This window comes from Magnolia sinica, chromosome 12, assembly GCF_029962835.1.
Source record: "Magnolia sinica isolate HGM2019 chromosome 12, MsV1, whole genome shotgun sequence".
NCBI classification, from domain to species: domain Eukaryota; kingdom Viridiplantae; phylum Streptophyta; class Magnoliopsida; order Magnoliales; family Magnoliaceae; genus Magnolia; species Magnolia sinica.
In genome coordinates this window covers 44,628,725-44,655,367 of record NC_080584.1, presented here as the reverse complement: position 1 = coordinate 44,655,367, position 26,643 = coordinate 44,628,725, and the positions used below count along the sequence as shown (strand labels likewise).

The following is a 26,643-nucleotide window of genomic DNA, read 5'->3' as shown; positions in this document are numbered from 1 at the left end:
GAAGTCGAAGCAGTGATTCCTTCTTGAGGAGAAGGAGGAGAAACCTAAGAACGCGATGGAGATCTTGTCATTGGAGAAGGTGGAATGGGGCGAGCAGATTGAGGAACAGGGGAAGGAACTAGAACATCTTGAATGACAGTAATATTCTCTTGAGCAGGAGAGGGAACTTCTGTCACATCTTCAACTGCTCTGTTGGAGCGATCTCGAGGAACCTTTTCAAAATCCATGACAACCCCGTGGGCTATCCATCCTTCCATGGTATTGGCCGGTTTTCTCTCGCGAATTGGCTCTTCAAGAGATATTTTTCTACAAATATGGCTGGGAAAAGCCGCATGGATCTTCTCTGATATAAAGCCTATTCCCTCTTTAAATCTGCGACCTTTGAACTTTAGTGGCTGTGGTGGCTATTCAAAACCCCAAATATAGGGCTGCGATGTAGTAATAATCTCGGTAAGATCGAGGTCGAATCTACAAGGACTGAACCTTGTAAGTATTCTAAAAGTAACCAGAACTAGAACTAGAAGAAGATGTAATCTAAATCAGGAGAATGTAAGAGAATAATGGTGGATTATTAAACTAAAATTTGTAAAATTCAAAGGTGGGAAACTAGGGTTTCCAAGGATCCACTTGTAGAGATCAGGGAGATCTATGCTTGATTCACGAACACAACTGGATTTAGAGTCCCATCTTCATCCAGTTGGAAGATATATCATTAAAAACCAAATCTGAACTTCCTTTGATCCAGTTTTCAAGAGATGAGAGGTATAAGAATTAGAATTGATTCCATCACAAAACCATGCCCATGAGACAAAGCAAACAACAGAATTTAACCAATCCACAACCAATCTGAAAGAGTTATGAACGTTAGGAAGGATTCCATCATCCAACCATGTCCATGAGACGATGGTGAACAATAGGGCTTCCTAACTTCACAATCATAATAATAAAAAGAACATACTCAAAGCTATCGCAGATCCATTGTAATTTAAGTCATAATCAACCATTAAAAACTATGAATATTCCTTCATAATCAAACTAGAATCCAAGAGAGTTCAATAAAGCATGAATCAAAGCATAGAAACAACCCATCACACTACAAGCTTCACCTCTTAGCCCTAGCTAAGAGGTTTAGCCTGTCATCACCATGATCAAACTAAGCTCTTAAAGGAAAGAAATAAACAAAACCAAGAAGGAAGAAGGAAGAAGCTAGCCAACTCCACATCTCTCTCTCTCTCTATGCTTCTCACATCCAAGCTCCCAAGATTTCCCTTCAAGCTCTCTCTCTCTTCTCTCCTTTTATAGGCAGTAAGGGGTGGTGGAGGGAGTGCAAAAGGAGAGGCGGTGGTTGGAGAACATGTGCAGCACCTTTCGCATGTGAAAGAAAAACGCAACAAGTTGCATGTGAATTGAATTTTTGGGGTGCTTGTTATCCAAAACTTGAATTTTTCTTCATACCTAGGGTCGTGGCCACCCTCCAAAGATTTTGTATGGTTTGGATTAGCCATCCGACCATGATCATGCACGTACAATGCCCCAAAAATCTTGGTTTTCCTGGACGTGCATTACATGCGACTTCTTGCACTGAGATGCTCGGTGGGCCCCACAGTGTTGTTTTCGGAGAAATCCACCCCTGTGCATTAGATTCCTGGAGAAATTTCGGTCGAAAAGGGGTGGTTTTGGTCTAGTTTTGGTGTGGCCCATTGTATCAAATCACCTCGCCGTTCATCCTATGTTTGACGGTGATTTGCATGTGTATGCGTGCAAGAGACCAAGAAGACACCATGGGTACTGTCATGGTCACCCCCTGAGTCGAATGGACGGTCCCGATCATCCATCGGGACCATGATAGTGGTCCACTACGAGTCACAGGCAAGACAACGTGTGGACACTATTTCCGTTTCGAAAATGGATCAGGTCTTGTGTCTTTAATTGGTCTGCATGGTCCAATGCGCTGGGAGATTATGTACGCTGGGTGCGCACTCACCCCAAGGTGGGTCCCATCGTGATGTTCGTGAGAAATCCGCTTCATCCATTCATTTTGTCATCACATTTAAAGGGTTGAGACCAAAATTGAAGCATATCCAGATATTAGGTGGGCCCTAGATGAGTGATTTATGAGCTGATCTGGCCGTTGGGCCACTTCTACAAGGATCCAATGAGTGAAATTTTATGTGTACGATTAATTTAGGGTCCTCAGGCCAGATATAAAGTATCGAGCCAAATGGATGATGGGAACCTTGTGATCTTGCATTCAAGACGATTTTCAGGCCTTTTCATCTTTGATTTCTTAATTTTCTCAGATCTTTGGCATGTGAATTCTTCAATATCGGTCCCTTAAGATCTGTCCCTTGCCTTGGTGATTTCTGAGCATTAAATTCATGCTTTTAATACCCTTTTTTAGTCTAAGCTCCTAAATTCACCTTGCAACACAAACATGATTAAAAAAGGGCATTAAACAATATCATGTTTGTAAAATCATCTAATAACTGGGGTCTCATATGCAATATTTGACCCTCAACACAATTCCTAACCAGTATTTTGCTAGTCCCGAGCAAAGTATGCAAAAAATAATTTAAGAATTACAGGACAATTCTTATAAACTTGAGTGAGTTTTGAAAAACAATCTAGATAGCAGAATTCCAAGATACATCAATGTTAGGTATTTTCTTCTCCTAAACTCAAGCGCACGGTAAATTTCATGGTCAAGTTCAAAGTATTAACCCATCGATTAGAATAACTCCAAACATTGAGTTCCATGGGCATATAGTGCAACTTCAACTTATCATGATTAAAGGTCCAATTCTCAACTTTCATGATATCATTGGTAATCAACAAAAGCATTTCGAATAGCCAAACGTAAACCGAAACTTGCCTTACAGTGCAGCCTTTTTTTCCTCCAGCTTTTGATTTTTTCATCGATGGCTTCACGCTGTGTCAACCTTTTTAAAAAGTAGTCGTTTTCGATGACAATTGTTTTTTTTAGCTGCTTAATCTTTTTTTTTTTATTATAATGAACATGATGGACAAATTCCCAGGGCTGGTTCCTTCCATGATTAGTGTAACCCTTCAATATCGAACTAAAACCTGTGTAAGCTAGATGTGACATATGAAATCATGACTCAATCAATGTTTAAAACTTCTAATCATGGATTAATAATTCGGACTTAACTATGAAATCTAACAGATAACTGAATCCATGAATCATAAATTACCAACATTACATATCTTATACTTCTAAATCAAAGATGGCCTTCAAAATCACTTCAAATTCATAAGAATTTCCAGAAAAAATTTAAAAATTTGCACAATTTTTGCTCAAGACCAAGAAAATACTGATTAGGTAACCTAATATCCTATCCCCAACCTAAAATCTACATTATCCTCAATGTAAAAGATATAAGCATCTAATGCACATGAGGCAAGGAAATTAAAGGAGAAGTGATGGAAGGATAGTACCTGATAAAGGAGTTAAGAGGCTTTTTCCAAAGAAATCTCAGCATGAAAGTGGGTCAGCACAAGAGTGAAACGAACAAAAAATAAACTATCCTAGAGCAACTAGAAAGTAAACTATCCTAATAGCATAAAGCTGACTATCCTAGAACGACATAAAGCAAACTACACTAGTCCTATGAAAGTAGTAAACCTACCTATACCTCCATCAGACTAGGAGATCAATCCTGATAAACAAGATCATTCAGGGGCATGGACATGTCCTCTGAATCAAATTTCTCAACAAATGGCTTTAATCGATGTCCATTTACTTTAAACCCATTGCCATTGTCTGGATTTTGAATCTCGACAGCCCCATAAGTATAAACATTGATAACAGTGAAAGAGCCGGTCCAACGAGATCAAAGCTTACTCAAAAAGAGATGTAATCAAGATTTATATAAAAGGACTTTTTGACATGGCGTGAATGATTTTCGTAGAATATATTGGTCATGAAACACTTTCATCATGCCTTGTAAATTCTTGAGTTCTCGTACATATTGTTTCGGATTTCTTCAAGTTCATTTAACTGAAGTTTGTGTAGCGAGCCAGTGCTGTCCAGATTGAAGTTCAGATTTTTGATCGCCCAGTAGGCTCTATGTTCTAACTCCATGGGTAGGTGGCAAGCTTTCCCGTAAACAAGTCTAAAGGGAGACATTCCAATATGGGTTTTAAATGCATCGGTTAATCGGATTGATCAATCCTTACGATTAGGGTTAACCGTTTTCTCCAAAATGTGTTTGATATCCCTATTGGAAATCTCAGCTTACCCACTTGTTTGTGGGTGGTATGGAGTGCTCACCTTATAAGAGATACCATATTTCTTCATTAAATTCTCGAATGACCTATTACAAAAATGTGAGCCCCCAATCACTAATGATGGCTAGAGGCGTTCCAAACTGGAAAAGGATGTTCTCTTTTAAGAATTTAATGACCGTACGATGGTCATTGTTCTGGCACGGAATAACTTCGACCCATTTAGTGACTATTTCGAACTAGAAACAAATGCATTCGATTTGGGGGATTTATTCAGTGATAACAAAGAAAGAATGAGAGAACAATGATCATAAAGAATTTTATTCAATCTAAGTTCATTTACATCCTCACATTCCCTTGATTTTGAAAACAGAGTACAATCAATGCAACACAATGAATGAAAAAGAAGGAGGTCTAATGGTAATTTTAGCAGCATTTCGACGCTTTTGATGTTCTTCGCAAAGGCGGATGGGTTGTGCAAACTTGAAGAGACTTGATTTGGTCGTACGATAGGTTCCGATCATCCTTCCATTCATCCTTCGAGTCGTATGGACAAATTCTTCTTTCCCCTCTGTGAACTCCTTGAGACCTTCCATCATAAGTGGTGCACACAAACTTTAGCCATGGTGGAGTGCACAAGGCTTACTTCAAGATAGACTTCCATGGGGAATGACACACAATGCTTGCATTAAGACAAGAGAGTATGAAATATGGTGTGGAAGCCATGCATTAGGACATGATCCCATGCAAAGAGGCACACCAAGCCATCCATTATGACATGAAAAGCCTTGCATTAAGACAATCTCCACAAGGAGTGGCACATGGAGGCTTCCATTAAGACATGAAAACCCTTGCATTAAGGCAATATCCACAAGGAGTGGCGCAGAGAGGCTTCCATTAAGACATGAAATGCCTTACATTAAGACAATCTCCTCACAAAGTGGTGCAGAGAGGCTTCCATTAAGACATGAAAAGCCTTGCATTAAGACAATCTCCTCACAAAGTGGCACAGAGAGGCTTCCATTAAGACATGAAAAGCCTTGTGTTAAGACAAATCTCCAAGAGAAGTGGTGTATAAGCTTGAGCGTTTAGACAATAGAGCACATAAAGTGACGCACAATGGGATTGCGCACAATGGTGTCTTCCTTCATCAGCACACAACCAACTTCCTTCGAACAAGAGGCGCACAAGCATCTAGTGCATAATGAAAAGTTTTAGGACATAACACCATAGGAAGTGGCGCAAAATGGACGGTTTCAGGGCATGACACCATAGGAAGTGGCGCAGGAGAGGCTTTTTCCTCCTTGAGACAAGACCCACTCAAAGTGGCATTGTGCGCCACCTAGGTTGTGCGCCGCACACCCCCTCTAGCGCACATTGGGAGATTGCGCACAATGCAAGGGTGGACGAGCTCCTCTCCCTATTTATCTCCAGCTTCTCTCTCTCTCTCTGTCCAAATGAAGAGTGAGGAGGGGGTATTTATAGATTTCCTAGGCTCCTCCCTTCCTTAAACAGTGGCGATCATGTCACGCCCCAAACTCAGAAATTGGGCTCACAAAATTCCCAATCACCGAATCCGACACCGACAGCCTCTGTAGAACCCCATTCTCGGCTACCAGCGCCCATCCACCAGGTTCCAATCTTGGATGCTACGAGGATGTAACGACCTTGAATTTTCTTGTGCTAATCTTTCCTTAAGTAGTTATTTTTGGGGTAATTAGCGCTTTACTCGATTGCTTGTGAAATTCGCATCAATCACTTTAAATTGTATCTGCATGGCTCTAAATGTGTAGATTAGTGAGCGCTACGTTACTCTGAAATCTGGGATCCATCGCTAAATCCAGTTGTTCTGGGGAATTTTTGGAAGATCTGGATCGGACCTGGACCGCGCGTCGAAAGTCCAATGGCGATGATCTTAGGCTGTTGCGGTCACCGAGTTGGGCTTGATCTTCACCTCGAAAATCAAGTCCATGTGATGTTCTGGGTCGATTTGCTTGAGCTCGGAGTGAAGAGTGTGAGAACGGTTGGAATTTATTAAGCTTTTATTGAAATCTGAGTCGTGTCGCTTGCGCGACGATTTTAAGCATTCTGACCGTTGGATTCTGACCCAATTTCACCCTCTAATCAGGATAGTTGGCCCAGGCATATCCTAGTGCTTGTGGACCTGATCGAGATTCCGTGACCGTTGAATTGAGTGTGGTCCGCCACTACTGATCCAAGAGCCGGTCGGTATGAAAACTCAGCTTGACCTAGATCCATGGTCAGTGAGCTTAAGTCCGACCTTTCGTGGTTATAGGCCCACCAGAAGTGCTTCGTTGGATCAAGAAAGGCGTGCTTTGGTTATAACCTAAGTATACCTTGACCCTGGGGTTATTTCCATCATTTTAAGGCCTATATATAGTCCTTAAACCCTAGCTCTCATTTCCATACGAATTTTCTCTAACCCTAGGTTGGAAAGAGAGTGGAAAAGAGAGAGTTAGTGAGAGAGATTGGTTGGTGAATCATCTTGATTTCTTCCTTGTTCTTCTTCACCTTTGAACCTTTACTTTGAATCGTTCCTCTGACGATTCTGAGTTCTTTTGGGGTAAGTTAACCTAACCCTAACCTGTGTTAGAGCTTAGATTAGACTTGGTGTTGTTGTATCTCATTTCTATCCTTATTTTAGGGTATTCTAGCGCCGTTGACGAAGACAACTCGTCTAAATCAGCTCGGCGGTTCTTTCTTCGCTTAAGGTGCGGACTTTGAGTGTATAGGTTATGGTTTTCAAGGCTTTCAATCCCAGTTAGTGGTTTATTCTTGTTATGGATGAGATTTCACATGCCTAATGTCGTGTTTACATTGCTTTTCTGTTATGCATGTGCTATATTGAGATTTGTGTATTCTATGTGTATTTATAAAGTACCGTATACGTATAAAATATGCACTTATGTTTGCCATGATTAATTGTCATGTATGTATGCTAGATGCATGTACGACAACTCCTTGGAAAAAGGAATTGTCTAAGTGCATGTATTTCAACATACGTCATGTATGCTGTCCCATGTATGCTAAGTGTTTGTAGAAATGCATGAATGATCTAAAGTGTAACTGATTACACTAAATGTGGGCGTTGAGAAGTGATTCTCAATACTCCTATGGATGCGCATGTTTTCCTTTATGCAGTTACCTTTCAAGTTATTTAAATTCAAGCATTTCCTATGCTTACACTTATGTTAAGTTGATATTCTTCAGATGTGTATGTACCATGATTTGAGTTGTTGATCCATTACTGTTTTACATTCAACATGAATATCTGTTGTAGTGTAAGGTGTTTGGGACTATGCCTTAGTCCAGGAAATCGGTAATTGACCCTATGTGCGTGGTTGAGATTGCTTTCGCCACGTCGGACGTATTAGACGAACCCGAGTCGTATTAGAGTTATCGGCAGTGGTTTGGCCACGCGGAGTGTTTGCGCACTCTATGTCGCTCAATTCGACGTGCGCTCGTGCTAGTCGAGTTCGTCAATTAACCCGATTGTCCGATGTATGTTAACCATGTATGGACACTAATGCTTGAATCTAGGGTACCGAACTTACCAGTGAAATCCTAATAACCATGGTACCTGATCCGCTAAGACTCATGAGCCGGACATGGTGGTATGGGACACCGTGGTCGAGCTGTCGGCCTACGCTGGGGTGACGAGCCTCCCCGTAGTGACCAGTGAGCAACTTAACTCGTGAGCCGATTATGGTGGTATGGGACACTATATTCGTGCTGTCGGCCTACATTGATTGGTGACGAGCCCTTTGTAGTGACCTTGAGCATACCTGGATACCGCAAGGAGGTGACGAGCCGATCTGTGGTAGTAAGGGCATGAAAGGCGTGCATTGATTGGTGATGAGCCCTTTGCTACGACCTCAACTATATGATCGTATGAGATATCTAGGATTGACGACCCTAGTATGGATCACTGTTTGGATGGTGATATAAGGAAGGTATCTTAGCTTCCCAATCCTGTTGCTTGAAATGGACTAATAACAACTTGGTAATCATATCCATGCACCGCATTTGCATGTGCTTTGTAGATGTGGCGCACTTTGAGGCGATGTCATGCGTAACGTAAGATGAAGAAGCTGAGGGTGTACGCGTGAGGGCACGCATCATATTGCATTCATGCTTGCATTAACAAGAGTACTTAGGATTTATTTACTTATCCTGCTTTATCATTACTGTTTGATTGAACTGATAACATGTTAACCAGTGCCTTATTGTTCCACTGAGTTGATCACTCACTCCCACGTTTCTAGGGCGGTGTTACACACCCACCAGACTCTGTCTTAGGCCCTGATGTTGCAGATGTGGATGCGACGTCTGAGGCAGAGCGAGAGCTGGATGACGACGAGGCTGCCTTCTCCTATATGCAGTTTTCAGACGGGTTCTAGCGAGCCTCGGTCTGTTGCGTGGGATCTCTGCGATCATTTTTGGGGACTGAAATGATGTAATTTGATACTTATAATTTTGTTAAATAACACTTTTACACGATCTGGTTGTATATGTAATTCAGGGATTTACACTTGTACACATTTTACTATAAGTCTTCCGCTTGCTTTATTCACTTGTCCCTGAATTATATCTGTGTTTTGGCTTAATCTATTCCATGTTTTATGCACTAATACAGTCAACATACATTCATCATGAAATATGTTGCATAAGTGATGTTTTGGAACTCGGGAGTTGGGTTATGCTCGACCCCCGAATTTCAGGGCGTTACAGAGGAGGATTTTCAACATCAATTTGATTCGTAATAAGCATAACCAAAGGCATAACCCACAAACAACATCCAAAAACTCCATCATATTTCTACTATGATCAAAAACTTATAAGTATAGTAGGCATAAAGGGAATACAATGATGATAGATAAAAGCTCCAAGATGATCCGCTATGCACTCCTGCCTCAGCATTGCTGTGATCCAACGTCACCTATACGCAACGGTCATGCATAAGCTTATGGAAAGCTTAGAGGGTGGTGAAAGTGTATGCGTAATGTATTAATATAATTATGCAATATCAGAGTAATGCGGAATATGCTGATGAATACATGATGTCGGCCATACCAAGGTCATGCGATGCGAGATGCAACTCAAGCATACGAATCCTCATCTGAGTCCACATATCAATACAACTCAACTCTGGAATATCACCGTGGTCTAGTACACTCCAAACCAGATTACCACCCCATCGCGTGCAATAAGGTGAGTTGAAAGAGACCTCACTACCCACCTGCCAATATTGGGCATGGATCGTCAATAGCGGACCCATTCCTCAAGCTGGTCAAACTCAGCCTATCTTTGCCCCCTTCTCTCAGGCGGGTAAGGCCGCACCCCCTTCCAACTGACCATGACACAATGGAAAGTGCGGCCTTCTGGTAATCGGCACTTGGCACTCATGTACCCATTCGGTCTAGACGTTGGAGCAACCTCCTGGTACCATAAGGGTTTAGGAAATTTCACCTAGGGACATCTATAACACCCCATGTAGAACAAGATTTTTGGTGTCCAATCCTACCAACCACGATACGCCTGTGGAGGCTATGGCCCTGATGTCGCTAGGGCGTACAATATACATGTCATACAATGCGAGATGCATAAATCACACAATCCAGTCATACAACAATCATACGTGTACCGCGTGCTCATGTGGGTAACTCCCTTACCAGGGAGTCCCATAACAATCTGCCCAATGACAGGTTCTAAGATCAATCCCTCATCTCATCACAAGCATGCAGATGATGCATATGGGCATGTATCATGATGCTATGTTGTCATATACTCATAATCGGTATTGATAATTAGCATCGATAATCGGTACCGACAATCAGCATCGATAATCGGCACCGACAATCAACATATAAACAAGGCAGGGTCCATAAATGAACAGTCGATCAACCATAATATAAAGATCGGCCCGCGACCATGGTTATATCAATTCCGATAGCACGGACCCATCCGTCTATGGCGAATGGGGCCCACTTATTTGGGTTTACTCACTAAGAGAATGATGAGAATGGGCCTAACAAGGCCTAAGGGAAGGTCACAATGAGGACTTTCAACCATCATTGCCCATCAATGTGGTCATTTAACCAGTATTGCTCCCAAAGAGTGGCCCACATAGCGCCGAACATACAGTGGGCCCACGGTCTCACACAAGGGGATATACATCATCATGGGCCTCAATTACATCAAACGAGCCGAATCAAATGGGCCGATTCAAATGGGCCGATTTACAACACAATTCATCTATTTTTAGAAATTAAAAAAATGAATCAAATCAAAAGATCAACTAGATCTGTCTTATTTTTAGTCTCGAGCCTTGAGACGAGCTCACCAAATGGATGGACGGTTCAGGTGTAACACATACATTGGTGTGTAGGTCCCACCGTCCAGCTATCTGGACGGTGTAGCTAAGACCCATACATCATGGTGGTCCTCATGTAAATGGATGGATAGAGGAGATATGGAGACCACATCCACATATATAGCTAGTCTGGTAATCCCACAGTAGGTGGGTTCCCACGTGGGGCCCACCATATACAGTATTATATATATTATATTATATATATATATATCATATATATATTTTTTAATATTATTTTATATTATATTTTTTTTGAAAGACCACCAGCATACATCCAGTGTCCAGATAGATGGATGGCTGGAAAAAATACATACATTAATGTGGCCCACCGTCCAAGCAATGGACGGTGAGGATCCACACGTACATCATGGTGGGCTACATCTGCATGGACGGTTTAGATATAATGCATACCTCGTGATTAGCCCACCTTTCAGAGGTCTGGACGGTGTGGATTAGCGGCACATATATCATGTTGGAGCCTATTGCACCGTCCAGACATCTTTGGACGATGGGAACTTAGAATACATGCATCAAGGTGGGTCCCACCCCTACACGTGTCACACTTGTGGGGTGGGCCCACGCCTCCAAATGGTGGACGGTTAGATAAAAACATACATCAGGGTGAGATCTCACCCTCGTGGCCCACCAGACGTTTGAATCTGCCTCATTCCTGGATGGCTGGGATGAAACATGTTCATCAGAGGTGGGTCCACACATGTGGCCCACCTCAGCATATAATCAAGCTGATATTTGATTTTCCCTTACACACAGTCTAGTAGCAATTGCTGCTGGATGCTTGACCCTGGACAGTCAGGATTGGGTGGGCCCATGACCTGGACAAAATGGGTGGACGTATGGATGTGGGACACACATCATAGTGCGTCCAGCACACACACATCAAGGTGGGTCCACTGGTGGCCCACCAAAACTTTGGATCAACTTGATATTTGTATTTTCCTTCATCCAGGCCTGTCCAAATGGACAAGTAGCAAGGTGGGTCCTGCAATCGGACAGTGTGGATCAAACTCATCATGGTGGGCCACACACACAAACACACGTCCGGTGGGCCACATACCTCATCATCATCATGACCATACAAAAAGGAAAAGAGAGAGAGAGAGAAAGGAGAGATCGGATGGTGATGGAGGGACCCCTCCATTATGGACCCCTTTTTTATATAATGTATACATCAAGATGGGTCCCACCATATGTGGGCCCTTAAATCACAAAAAATCAAGGTGTAGATCTAAGATCACCCACCGTCCACTTCTTCTTGGCTCCTTGGAAAGGTAGTCTCCTTGGCTTCGATCTCAATGGAAGGTGATGAAGAATGAAGGGTTAAGATGGGAGGTGAGAGGGTAGGAAGTGGGCCACACATAAAACTCTCTTATGAAGGTTAGAATGCTTAGACATGGGATTTTTTTATTTTAGGTTGCTTGGAAGAAAAGGGAGAAATAAGAGAGAGAGAGAGAGGAGATGGGATGGAGTGATGGATGGAAGAGAGAGATGGGTTGTGTAAGAGATTCGTTGACTTTTAGGGTTGCTTGTGTAAGAGAGGTATGGGTTGTGATGGGTTGAGTTATAGGTTGAGTGATGTGTATACTTGACATGTACTTAACCATTGATGGGATTGATGGGATACATTGGATATAGATTCTCTCGGAATTGCAAATGCGTGGTGTTTTCCTCAAACTGAATGTGGACCCACATCTCTTGGGTTAGGTATCACCTTTGCGGGTGAGACGCGGCATCAGAACCACAGCGTTAAGGTACAAGTCTCGAGTTGAGTTGACTCGGGTTGATAGCGTGTGACTCAGGGTCACGCGCAAATGCCGGTTACAGGTTGCGGGTCACTGGAATTCGACAGGGAGGATCGCGGGAATCTATAGAACAGTATGGACTAAGATACGAGTCAGCTCTCACCTTAAAATAAAAAAATATCCTCGAAATTTACACAATCATCACAACTAGACATAACTCATGAGGAAGAAGAAACATAACATCATCATAGAAAATTGGATACAGCATACAAAATACAACACATAATCAATCATCAAAGAGATGGGGATAACACTCTCTAATCTCGGCCTCGCGCTCCCAAGAAGCCTTCTCAATAGAATGGTGACCCCACTGAACCTCCACCAATGGAATGACCTTGGTCTGGAAGACCTGCTCCTTCTGATCAAGGTTACGAACTGGCTGCTTAATGTAGAAATTGTCCTCACGAACCTCTAACGGCTGCCAATCAATAACAAGAACGATGTCTGACCCACTTCCTCAACATAGAGACATGAAAAATGTTGTGGATGCAAGCAGCTGAGATGGCAAGGCAAGCTGATAGGCCACAGCGCCAACACGCCCAATGATCTCAAAAGGTCCTATGAATCTCAGGGCAAACTTTCCCTTTGCTCCAAATCGAACTACGCCCTTCATGGGTGACCTTGAGATACACTCTGTCCTCAACAACAAACTCCAAGGGACGACGCCGGCGATCAGCAAAACTCTTCTGCCGGCTCTAAGCTGTGCGCATCCTCTGCCTAATGATATCGATAGCCTCTGACATCTGCTGCACAAGCTCGGGACCTAGGAGACGGCACTCTCCAACCTCGGTCCAACAACTCGGTGATCTGCACAGTCTGCCATACAGTGCCTCAAAAGGAGCCATGCCGATAGTCGCCTGATAGCTGCTATTATATGCAAACTCAGCTAATCGTAGATGCTCATCCCAGCTACCCTTGAAATTAATCGTGCAGGCCCGAAGCATATCCTTAAGAATTTAGTTGACCCTCTCAGTCTGGCCATTGGTCTGCAGATGACACACAGTGCTGAGCTACAAAATAGTCCCCATAGCTCTTTGGAAGCTCCCCTAAAAATGAGACGTGAACCTTGGGTCTCGATCAAAAACAATCGAGACTGAAATGCCATGCAGTCTCACAATCTCCTTGATGAATAACCTCATAAACCGGTCCATAGACCAAATTGTATGCATCACAAGAAAATGTGCCAACTTCGTCAGATGATCCACAACAACCCAGATGGTGTCATGACAGTGGTGAGTTCTCGGCAAGCCCATAATAAAATCTATCGACACATGTTCCCACTTCCACGTCAGGACGCTCAACCGCTGCAATAGACTAGGGGGTCTCTGATGATCGGCATTGATACGCTGGCATGTGTCACACTCGGCCACAAAATTGGTGATCTGGCATTTCATCCCCGCTTAAAAATACTGTCGTCTCATGTCACGGTACATCTTCTTCGAGCCAAGGTGGAAAGAAAACTACCATCAATGTGCCTCGATCATAAGGTCTCTGCGTAAATCAGGAACATCCAGGATACATAATCGGCCTCTGAAGCGAAGTCCACCATCAGAACCAATTTGCCAATCTGACTGACTCTCAGATGCCACCTCAGCCATATAGCTCTACAATGACTCATCAGCCTGTTGAGCCTCGATAACTGCACGATGGAAGACTGCAGACCAAACTCAAAATCATACTCTGTTATATCCTTGAGCATCCTCTACTCCTAAATCATCATATGCACCACCAGGCCTCGTGGCTGACAGCTGAGGGCGTCTGCCACTACGTTCGCCTTGCCTGGGTGGTACTGAAGATTAAAATCATAGTCCTTCAGGAGCTCCATCCAATGCCTCTACCTCATGTTCAACTCAGACTGTGAGAAGAGGTACTTCAAGCTCTTGTGGTCAGAGAAGAGCTCGAACCTAACCCTATAGAGATAGTGCCTCCACACCTTCAGTGTGAAGACAATTACTGCTAGCTCTAAATCATGCTTGGGGTAGTTCTGCTTATGGACCTTGAGCTGGTGAGACACAAAGGCCACCTGCCTCCCGTGCTGGCATTAGTAAATACAACAAAACCATCACTCTCAAAGGGAAGAGTGAGGATAGAGGCAGATGTCAGACGGTCCTTTAGCTCTGTAAATGCCTGGTCACATGCTTTGCTCCAAACAAAATCTGCGCCCTTTCAAGTTAACCTAGTCAACGGGGCTGTAATATGGGAGAAGCCCTCAATGAAACGCGATAGTAGCCCACAAAACTAAGAAAACTGCGGATCTCAGATGCACTCGTGGGCTAGTCCTACTAACGCACTGCCTCAACCTTCGAGTGGTCCACTGTGACACCTTCCCTCATCACCACGTGACCGAGGAACTTCACCTCCTCCTGGCAAAACTCGCACTTCTCCAGCTTGGCATACAGCTGGTGGGCGCAGAGGGTCTGTAATGCAATCTCCAAATGCTGCTCGTGCTCCTCACGGGTCCTCGAATAGATCAGAATGTCATCGATGAAAACTACCACAAACTGAAGACCTCGTTCATCAACTCAAAATGACCATAACGCGTCTTGAAAGCCATCTTCGGGATGTCCTCCTCTTGGACCCAAATCTAATGATAACCGAAACGCAGGTCAATCTTTAAAAAGAACTGTGCACCCTATAGCTGATCAAATAAATCATCAATCCTCAGGAGGGGATACTTGTTCTTGATCGTGACCCGGTTGAGCTCGCGGTAATCCACACAGAGCCTCAACAAGCCATCCTTCTTCTTCACGAAGAGTACCGACGCTCCCCACAGCGAATTGGTTAGACGGATAAAGCCTAACTTGTGTAACTCGTCCAACTGCTTCTGTAGTTCCCGCAGCTCCAATGATGCCATACGATATGGGGCTTTCGAAATAGGTATAGTACCAGGCACGAGATCAATCTGAAACTTGGTGTGTTAGCGAGGCAGTAATCCCGGAATCTCCTGGAACACATCAAGAAAATTACAAACCATAAGCAACAAGTCGATGCTCACAGTTATGGGCTCCTCTATGGCACACGACATCATACAAGACAACGGTTCTCCTCTGGGCCCAACAATGAACTAGAACTGTAGCAAGCCAGGTATACAGAACATGACTATCCTCGCGAAGCAGTCTAATATGGCATGGTGCTCAGCAAGCCAATCCATGCCCAGGATAACATCGAACCCAGACATTGGCAATGTAAATAGATTGGCAGGCAAAAAGATATCCCCAGCTAGAACGGGGCAAGACAAGTAAAATTGGCCTAACACTGTAGTCTTCCCCAAGGGAGTCAATACTGACAAGTCCTCACGAGCAGACTCCAACGATAAACCAGTTGATCGGCAAAACTCTTCCATAAAGGAATGCGATGCACCAGAATCAAACAACACATGTGCAATGCATACAGAGACTAAAAGTATACCCTCGACGACCCCTCCGGATGATTGCGGGTCCTGCTGAGCTGCATAGAATCTAGCCTAAGCCAGTTAAGGAGGTGCCTATCCCCTCTGAGCGTGCTACTACTGCTAATGTCACTGAGGTTGTCGAAACTGTTGCCTTTACTGCTGTGGCTTCGGAGGCTGGTGCGATGCTACTGCTGAGGGGGCCTCGGTGGTGGGGACTGTTGTCGCTGCTGTTGTGGGGGTCTCTGCGTTACTGAGGTGGAGGATACTGTGAACCTCTCAGCTGCTGCTACTGATGGGGGTAGGGACACTCCTAGATATGGTGCCCCATCGTACCACACGAAAAATAGGTGTCGGTGAACTGCATCCGAGGTGGTACTGGAGGTGCTGCTGGTGCTCGAAAAGCTGAGCAACCTGTGTGCCTCTGCTGTGGTAGACGCTACTGGGAGTCACCGAAAGGAGCCTGCCTCTTCCGATCTCTCCTCTAACTACAATCACTTTGAGAACCAGCCCACTTAGCCTCAGAAATCTGGGCCTATCGTATCACCCCCTCGAAAGCCAGGAGCTCATGCCCAATAACACGGCCTCGAAGACCATAAAGCAAGTTGTCCTTGAAGCGGCGAGCTCTCTACTCATCATCTTTCAAGTACTACATAAATTTGGACAGCGCTACAAAAAGAGCCGCATATTAAGCCACTGTCATATCTCCCTGCACCAGGGCCTCGAACTCCAATGCTCGCTGTCATCGGATGTGATCAGGAAAATACTATCGATTAAACTGATCCACAAAATCCTCCCAAGTCCACTCAAAATTGGCACCCGTTGCTCGAGAGACTGATGCCCACCAGTGCTCAACCTCTCCCTGGAGAAGAAATACAGCTAACCGGACCCATTGCTGGATTGTACATCCCATCGTATCAGAAATCCTCTCCACATCAAAGCGTCATCTCTCAGCTACTGTTGGGTCTGGCTTGCCCTGTAAACGTGGGGGATTGAGCTGCCGGAACTCTCGGAGAAGGGTGGTCGTGCGCTTCTTCTTTGCCTGGGTTGGTGAAACAACATGGTGCACACTTTACCCCTGAAGGGTGGCTGTCACAGCCTATAACATCTACTGTAACTGGGAGGCACTCACAGGTATGGTCGGATCCACACTGGTCTTTGCTAGAGTAGTGGCAACCTCAGGTTGGGGAGTAGGAATCTATGGTAGCGAAGTGGGAGTCGTAGGTGGTAGAGTGGGAGCCTTAGGTGGTGGAGCGGGAGTCACTCGAGTTGCTCTCCTGGGCGGCATGTCCAATAGGAAAGAGCAAAGGTGCCTATTAATCTTGAAAACTCTAGAAGGCACACACATTAAGGGTCTATAACAGAAGATCGTTAAGCTATCCGAACTCGGGACTTAATCATTCTAAACTCATAACAGACATGTAATGTTATTCTCAGTTATTCCCAAGTTATGCTTTGATACCAACTGCCGAAGTAAGATCAATGTAGGCGAGGTGGTGGTCGATGGCCACTTGCTCCAAGTCAGCTGATCTCTTCCAAGCCTCGCTAGTCTCAACGCGGTACTGATAGAATGCTATTTGGTACTCAATAAGCGCAACCAGCTTAGGGCTTTCAGGCCAATCACAGCTTGGGTAAAGCAAATGGATCTGAGCCAAATATGCATTTAAATGGTCGCATGCATGTCTGAGTGAGAGTAACATCTTTTTATTGAACTTGTGTTCGTGAGACCAATGCAACCCATTCCTCCAGGCTGCCTAAGAACGGGCTGGCAAGGCCCTGCATTCAGCGCTAAGGGCCGATAGGCGATTCAAGGTGGAAGTACAATGTTCAAACTCTCTGTCCGCCTCAGCATACTCATCCCCAATGTGTCAGAGCTTGGAATAATGTTTAAAATCCCTGAGGAGGATGTTGATGCTCGGGAAGGCCATTGACATCCCTAAGGAAAGGGAAGGGAATGCCTATGGAGACAGAATTTAAGAAAGACTCTATGCCTTCCTCAAGAATTCCCTCTAGTATTTTGAGGGACAGCGCGGAGAAATCCATGGATGCTGAGACTTCTTTGATGGTAATTTAGATTTGAGTTGATTCATGAAATGTTTTAGAGTCTAAGTAGCGTTTTTATGGACTAAAATGCAGGGATTAATGCATATAGGGAATGGTGTGATGGTTGGGTTTCTAAAGCTAAATGAACCATTCCTGGGATCATGAGAATGCAGTGGATTAAATGGAGTTTTCTCAGGAAGCAAAGTGTTATCTGCATGGCTAATGTATTGTGTACACTAGGAAAATGGTTGAGTACTAAACATGCCAAACTAACTATTAAAGATTGTCATATAAAAGTATCATTGGCCGTTCTAATTCTATTCATCATTGATATCTATTTATTACTTTGTTGGTCATTGATCACGTTGTTGCTTGAAAATGTAAATAATAAGCCCAAGAGTGATCGATCGAACATGAGAAGTTGTTGTTTATAAAGTGATGTGGCTGAAGAAAACGGTGAAGGAGAATAGGAGTTGGATGAAGAATATGTTCAATATCAGCTACAGGTAGATTTGCTTGAGCTCATTTAATCTCTTTGCAACTATATCTTTTGCCTCCATCGCCGCGTGTCGCCTCTACATCCATGAAGTATACTGGTCAGCAAGTGTGGTGAGGAACATTTGTTCACACCCCAAGTATAGGGTTGTGATGTAGTAATAATCTCGGTAAGACCGAGGTCGAATCCACAGGGACTGAACCTTGTACGTAATCTAAAAGTAACTAGAACTAGAAATAGGCGAAGATGAAATCTAAATCTGGATAATTGAGGAAATAATTGGGATTGAAGTGAGTAAAACTAATGAAATTAAAGGTGGGAACTAGGGTTTTCAAGGATCCACTTATCGAGATTAGGGAGATCTATGCTTAATTCATGAACACAAATGGAATCAAAGTCCCATCTTCATCCAGTTGGAAGATATATCATTGAAATTCAAATATGAACTTCCTTCGATCCAGTTTTCAAGAGATGAGAGGTTTGAGAATTAGAATTGATTCCATCACAAAACCATACCCATGAGACAAAGCAAACAACAGAATTTAGCCAATCCACATCCAATTTGAGAGATATATGAATGTTAGGAAGGGTTCCATCATCCAACCATGCCCAGGAGATGATGGTGAACAACAAAGTTCCCAAATTCATAATCCCTATAATGCCAAGGACATGCTCAAAGCTATCGCAGATCCATTGTAATTTAAGTCACAGCAAACTTGGGTCCTTACTCTTGCCCAGGTGGTAGATTCTTAGGAGTTTCAACTCTCGGTTAAGGGTTCGATTACCCAGAGGTGGTGAAATTCCACCAGCGTGAGTGTGTGGGGGTGTGTGTGCGTGTGTAAAAAAAAGTCATAACAAACCATTAAAAACTGAAAGCATTCCTATTAATCAAATTATAATCAAAGAGAGTTCAAGTAACATGAATCAAAGCCGTAGAACCAATCCCATCACACTACAAGCTTTACCTCTTAGTTAAAACCCAGAAAAAGAAGAAAACAAAGATAAGGGAAGGAAAAACTCGTGCTCCCTCGCTCCAAGATGCTTCCACGGCTGTCTCAAAAGATCTGATGCCCCTCTCCATGTTTTCCTTTCCTTTTATAGGCATGAAGAGCGTGGAGAACTCCTTATGCAGCAACGGAACGTGCGCAGCGAAGAAAACGCAGCCGACTTGCGTTTGGAGTGGATTTTCGGACGATGGACGCTCCAAGAATGAATTTTGACTCCATGGTTGGGGTAAAAAACCCCCTTACCAAGCTTCTGAACGGTTTGGATCTTGCATCCGACCATTGTTGGGATCACAGAACGGCCCATGGAGGAGACTACGTCCAGCGTGCATATTTTGAAGATTTTTTTGCGCTGACGTGTTCGGTGGGCCCCATAGTGATGTTTTCGGCGAAATCCACCCCGTTCATTGGATTCCTGGCGAAATTTCAGTTGAAAAGGAGTGGTTCTGGTCGAGTTTTGGTGTGGTCCACTGTATAAAATCAATTCGTCGTCCATTCTGTGTTTTTCAACGATCCACGTGTGTATGTGTGTATGTGGCCAAAAGGACACCTAGGAGAGGATCAAGCCCCCCCCCCCCCCCCCCCCTCTCTAGAGTCATTGGACGGTACAGATCTTCCATTTGGATAATGGGTGGGTCCCACTACTAAAAAACGGCAGCCGTGGTGTGTCCGCTGGATGCTTTCTTGAATTGGAAGCGAAAAGTTAGTCAGCGTGCGCTGACCGACTTTGGGAGATATGGTGCACGGCCGGTGTGCATGCACACCTTCTTGAGTGGGGTCCACTATAATGTTAATAAGAAATTCGCTCCGTCCGTCCGCTTCCTCATCTAATTTAAGTGGTTGAAACCAAAATTTAAGCATATCCAGATATCAGGTGGGCCCCAGATCGATGATTCATGTGCCGATCTAACCGTTGAGCCACTTCCAAAAGGATCCAATGGATGAAATTCGACATGTATGGTTAATTTATGGTCGTCAGGCTATATATAAAGTTTCGAGTTGAACAGATGGTGAGAACCTTGTGATCTTGCATTCTGGACGATTTTCAGGCCTCTTGGACTTTAATTACTTGATTTTTCTAGATCATTGGCATGTAAATTCCTCAATATTGGTCCCCTGGGGTTCGTCTCCTGCCTTTATGATTTATGAGCGTTAAATCCATGCTTTTAGTACCATTTTTTAGTCCAGGCTCCTAAATTCACCTTGTAACATAAACACGATTAAAGCAGGCCATTAAACAGTATCATGTTCGTAAAATTAGGTAATAATTGGGGTCTAATATGCAATATTTGACCCTCAACAACGTTCTATACGAGCAAGACGCTGGCCGAGAGTTTCAAACTCCTGTTTGGCGGATCTCTTCTTCGCCTCATTAGATCAGATGCGCTCTCGGTAGAATGATACTTGGGATTTGATGAAGGTGACCATTTTTTCGCTCCTGGGCCGACTTCGATCAGGGTAAAGCTTATGAATTTGAGCCAAATCAACGACCAGGTTGCTGCGCACAAGCTTCATCGACTGTAATATCTCCTTATTGAAATGATATCCGCGGGTCCAACGTAATATATTCCACCAAGCCGTTTCCTGTCGGACTGGAAGAGTTCTGCACTTAATGCTAAGAGATGACAGGCGAGACAAATAAGCAATGCAACGATCAAGCTCTCGATCGATCGCTGTATATTGTTCCCCAAGTTATTGGAGTTCTGAAAGAACTCCTAATATCTTTTGAGGAGGCTGACGGTTTATGGGAAGCCTAACAACGTCCTGGAAGAAAGAAGAAAGTTCGTATTGGGGAGAGCGGGAGAAGGAATCTATTCCTTTTGTAAGAGTCTCCTCCATGATCCTGATCGATAGAAAAAGAGCATCCATTGGAGGTTGAAGCAATGGCAGCGAAGGCTCTGGCTTGAGTTAGCTTTTGGTGCAGTTTAGAATACAAGCCTTGTTTTTATAGACAAGATGTAATAATAGATGTATGTAAGGGGTGATGTGATGATTCAATTCTCAAGATTGAACGGACCATTCCTACTAGTGAAGCTTTGATGAGACAGACATGAATAAAGACCACTAAAGCACTAAACATGTATGCTATATTGTACGGACGAAGCTAACTATTAAAGTGTTGCCTAATTCACGACTAGTCTAAAGGTACCCCTCGACCGTTTGAATTTTATTCATAATGAAAGTCACATAAATGAGAGCCTCAGAGTGGCCGATTACATAGACTGGGCTATTTACAAGACGATGTAGATAAATAAGAAGAAGAATAAGATGGGAGCTATAAGTGAGCCGACTTGAGTGCTTCGAATCCTTTAGCGGCTTCAACTTTCACTTCTCTTGTCACTCTGCGCCTTTGAATCCATGAAACTGGTTGGTTTGCCATCTTTGCAAAGGTACGCTCAATGTAGGCCAGGCACCGATCGATCTCCACCTGCTCCATTTCGGCCGCTCTCTTTTCAGTTCCACTGGATTCAACACGATCTTGATAGAGAGCAACTTGAGCTTCAACGAATGCAATCAATTCAACGTTCTCTGGCCGATTATGATTCGGGTATAGCTGATTGGTCTCAGCCAGGTCAACAGTAAGATCGTTGTGGGCACGTCTCAACGTTCGTAACATCTTTTCGTTGAACTCGTGCCCACGAGTCTAATGTAACACTTTCTTCCAAGCTGCTTAAATAACGAGCTGGCAGAGCCCTGATCTCAGCACTAAGGGCTAAAAGGCATGATCTAGCAGCCAAACACTGCTTAATTTCCCTTTCCGCTTCAAAGAAGTCATCTATGAGTTGCCGGAGCTCAGAGATAATTTTCAAAATCTCATGAGAAGGCCACTGGTCCTCAGGAAGATCATTGTCATCCCTAAGGAAAGGAAAGGAAAGGGATTGCTAGTGAAAGAGGAACGCGAAAGAGATTCAATTCCTTTTTTAAAGATTTCCTCCTTGATCCCAATTGCTATGGCAAAGAAATTCATGATTGATGAAATCGGTGCAATAGAAATAACAATTCGAGCAAGCTTGTGAAAGGAAATTTGAAGCTTAACCACCATTTTTATGGAGTGAAAATACGACGGTTAAGGAACGTAGGGTGCGGAGTGACGATTTATTATCCGAGATAAGGAGAACCGTTCTCTGGGATTACTGGGACGTGGTGAAATAAACGTGAATTTTGATAAAGCATGAGGTCTTTGTTATGGATAGGGAATGGCATGCATGTATGAGGAGAAGGCTCACTGTTCATCAATGCTTCAAGTATTCAGATCAAGCAACTACTAAAGCTATTATTGAAATCGAGCGACATGTTTAAACAAGAAAGCAGTTGATTACATAAAATTTATTTAAGGATATGAATTTATTCATCATCAGGTTGGTCATCGACTACATGATTACAAAAGGGAAAAACATAAAGAAAAATTCTAAAGGCAAGCAGACAAGTTAGATCTTCATATTCTCAAGTTCCATCCGACACCTCGATTCAAAGCGACCAATGGTAAAATGACCAGTCCAACGTAGTTCATATTGGGCGGCATGTGCGAATGTTTAAGGACAACATTAATGAAGCCTCAAACGTCGCTCTCTTTCCTTGAAAGGATAATGATGAGTGGGGCAATGTTTATATCTTATCTGGCCGAGTCCCGTTTTCAGCCAATCAAAGTTGATTACGTGTGATTTGTATGGATGCGCATGCAATGGTCACATGATTTTCTGCAGATAAGTACAATCACATTTCAGAAACAGAGCCACAACGTATCAGTTGCATTAAAGTAGACAATATGTGTGCGACCGAGTCCAGATGACCAAGTGACAGGTGGCTAACGATTAAGTTCGCATGATCGCTGGACAAGTGGCTAAAGAAGGATTCAAAGGAGCAAGAATGTGGAAAATATTTAGAAGTAGAGTAACGGAGAAACAGCTGTTGTAACTGCCTGAACGTGAGACGGATCCAAAAAGCTTAATCGAAACTATAAATAGCAAGACAAATCAAGAAGAAAATTCACTCTCATACCAAAACAAACAAATCAAATCTATCTTTCAATTACCCGTGCCAATTTACATTCCTTAGTGTAATCAGTTATTTTTATTGCTTTTCTTAGCATAACAAATTACTTTTCGCACCCGTCATTTGCATTTCGTAGCATGATCCGTAGCATTAACTCAATACTTGATAATTGTAGCTGTAATCAGAGTCTAAACTTGCATGCCGAATCTCATTCCATCACACGAGTGTCCTTCAGGAGCTAGTAACGACTGATTGTAAGGAATTCTCTCTTTTTCTGTTTGATCTGTATTGAAAAGTCTTTTTGTATGGAAAGTAAAGGATTAACACATTATCAGAGAACGAACCCTACCCTCCAACTATCGCCTAATCTGTTGAATAGACAACCGATCTTCTTAGGCTCGGTCATACTTTGTGTATGCCAACTTTGGCACTCAGGGTCATAGTTGTTCGGTTTGAATTGGAGGCGCAATTCCAATTTGGCACGCTCGCAGGCTACCCTTGCCGGTAAAAAATGAGCGAACACGTACAATATTTTGGCACGCTTGCAAGCCACCGTGCTGATAAAAAAACGAGCGACCACATATAATCTTAGGAACAAGTGCACAAATTGCGAGACCTTGACCAAGCTTTACAATCCTAGATGAATTTTTGTAAACGGTGGCCCACCTAATAAGTACTCAGGCTCATGACATCAGTGGTAACATTTGGATTAAGTATACGTGGAAAGTGGTCCTATAAATAATCCACGGATTTATTCATAACAATGCTCACCAGATAGACGGCCCAGATTGATATCTCAACCTGGTACATGGTCTGCATACCTATGGTTCTACCATATTCAGATGCTCATGGCTCTTCCCCGTTATCTCGTCAGTTTTAGGAAAGGTTGAACCATGGCTGAGCAAGTCCGCAAGACGCTCCAAGGAAGCAAAAGAAGAGCCCCCATGTTTCACAGAATTCCTACTCGCCTCTCCCATCTCCTTCATTCTCTTCCTCACTTCCATCCCTTCCTCGGAGTCTTCCATCAAACACCTTACTCCCCTTTCCAACTCTTCCGCGCTAACCAACCCATCTCCGTCAAAATCCAACCTCAGTTCCACGGCCAGACCGTAATCCTTCACCAGCTGGAAAGCGTTGAGCTTCTGCTCAGCATACAGCGGCCATGCCAATATAGGCACTCCAAACCATAAGCTCTCTAAGATCGAATTCCAGCCACAGTGCGAAACAAAGCCTCCAACCGCCGGATGGGCGAGGATTGCCATTTGCGGCACCCAAGACGGCCACACCAATCCCCGCCCTTTGGTCCTATCCAAGAAACCATCCGGCAAGACCTGGTCCAAATGCGCATCAACCGCCATGCTGGGATTCTCTGATGAAGGGCACCGCAGCGACCAAAGGAACCGGTGCCCGCTCTTCTCCAGCCCCAGTGCCATCTCCTTCACCTGCGGTGGGGCAAAGGCGCCCCTGCTTCCGAAGCAGAGGAAGACGACCGATGCGTATGGTTGCTGATCTAGCCACTCAATCAAGCCGCTTGATTTGGATTGGGATTTGTCGTCGAGAGCGATCAATGGTCCCACTGGGTAGATAGGTGGAGTGGCGTGGTCGGGCAAACATCGTCCGTTGGCCACTGCTTCAAGTGGAGTCGGCTCTAGCTTGGCAAATGTGTTGATGATGATTCCTTGTGTTTCTCGGAATCTTCGGCCGTGGTCGACAAACCATGTATACATCTCATTTTTCTTGTTCATCAGCGACGTTGGCAAGATGTTGGGAGGCAACGGCCGCATCCCGGGAATCTCTATTTCTCCTTGGAATTCATGGAACTCGTAGGGTATCTGGGTATGGAGGATCGGGAGATAGAGCATTAGCGCTAGCAAGTCTGTGCCGGATGTGAAGTATATGTATGCAGGGATGCCAAGCTCCATTGTCACGTCGATCATGGTGGTCATGAAGAGGTCGATGATCAATGCGGCCACACGGGTTTTCGTCGAGGCGCGGATTTTTGTGATGGCATCCTTGACGAGGGGCTTGTGGCTTTCAATGAATAAGGGGAAGAATGTCTGTAGGCCCTGACTCTCCAGGGAGGGTGGGATCTGGATCGTAGGGAGGTCGACGAATCGGATATTGAGGCCAGAGGCGGCAACGGATTTGATGTAGGCGTCGGTGCCTGGTACAGGAACGCGCATCATGAGGATTGTGATAGAGAAGGGCTTCTGCTTCACAAGGCGCTTTGCTAATTCCACGGTAGAGATCAAGTGCCCGATTCCTGGGGTTGGCAAGAACGCTAGACTCACTTCCTCCATATCTCTCTCTCTCTCTCTCTCTCTATTGACTTTCTATCCGTCGCCCGGCTCTTTTAACAAGAGGCGCGTTCCCAGCGTAAGCTTAGAGAAATTTACGACTGTACGACCCATTTATGGCCCATTTACATTTCGAAGCCCACTTCTTTTTACCTCGCGAGAATAATCCCCATACGTACGGATGACTTGACAAAGGTAAAAAATGCCCCTACTTTTTTAGAAATGTGATATCTGAAAGCTAGCTTCCTTTGGCTACGGATTATACCCATAGCCATAACCATGCCCCTACTTTTTTGATATGTCCTTTGATATACATTGAAGGTATTTCGATATGTACCATATGACCGAAAAAGGTCCAAAACTGTCCAACGAGTTTGTCTCAAAAATCCTACAATTTTCGATACATATCGAAGAGTATTCGATATGTATCAAAGGTGATTTTACCTATAGCTATGGATTATAAGCGTAGCTATAACTATAGTCATGCCAGTCTGTGTAAATTTTTTAATTTTTGATTTTATTTTATTTTTATTTTTTTACATGAAGAACTTTATTCTACCTACAATTTTCTCTAACACATATTTATATAAATATGTATATATAAGCATATAAAAAAAAATTTCTCTACTTTTTTCATTTCTTTCTTTATTTATTTAACAAGAATATATTCTACACCAAAATTAGTTACTTGACGTGCCCTATATGATTTTGGGGTAGGAGAAGCTACTTTTGCCAACCAACCTCGTTATTTTCCAAGATTTCATCAGGTCGATGGTTGAAAATCCATTTCATTCACTTCGCGATCAACTTCAATCAGCTCGCGGTCAATTTCATTCATTTCATTTACTTCGTGATCAATTCCATGCATTTCACGTTCAATCCCGGCAATTCGCCTTCACTTCATGGTCAATTCCATGCATTTCACGGTCAATTCCCTTCACTTCATGGTCAATTCCGTGCATT

The 26,643-nt window shown here is 43.7% G+C and overlaps 1 protein-coding gene across 1 annotated transcript; it reads right to left on the bottom strand.

Annotated features, from left to right (window-relative positions):
• Positions 1-22,716: 22,716 nt before the first annotated feature.
• On the bottom strand, positions 22,717-25,718 carry LOC131221291 (UDP-glycosyltransferase 71K1-like). Its single transcript, XM_058216494.1, has one exon. The coding sequence runs from the start codon at positions 25,681-25,683 to the stop codon at positions 24,205-24,207; it is 1,479 nt and encodes a 492-aa protein (XP_058072477.1). The 5' UTR covers positions 25,684-25,718; the 3' UTR covers positions 22,717-24,204.
• Positions 25,719-26,643: the final 925 nt, after the last annotated feature.

Bases quoted from the DNA above. Each gene is read 5' to 3' on its own strand.
- LOC131221291 (XM_058216494.1), bottom strand. From the start codon at position 25,683: ATGGAGGAAGTGAGTCTAGCGTTCTTGCCAACCCCAGGAATCGGGCAC.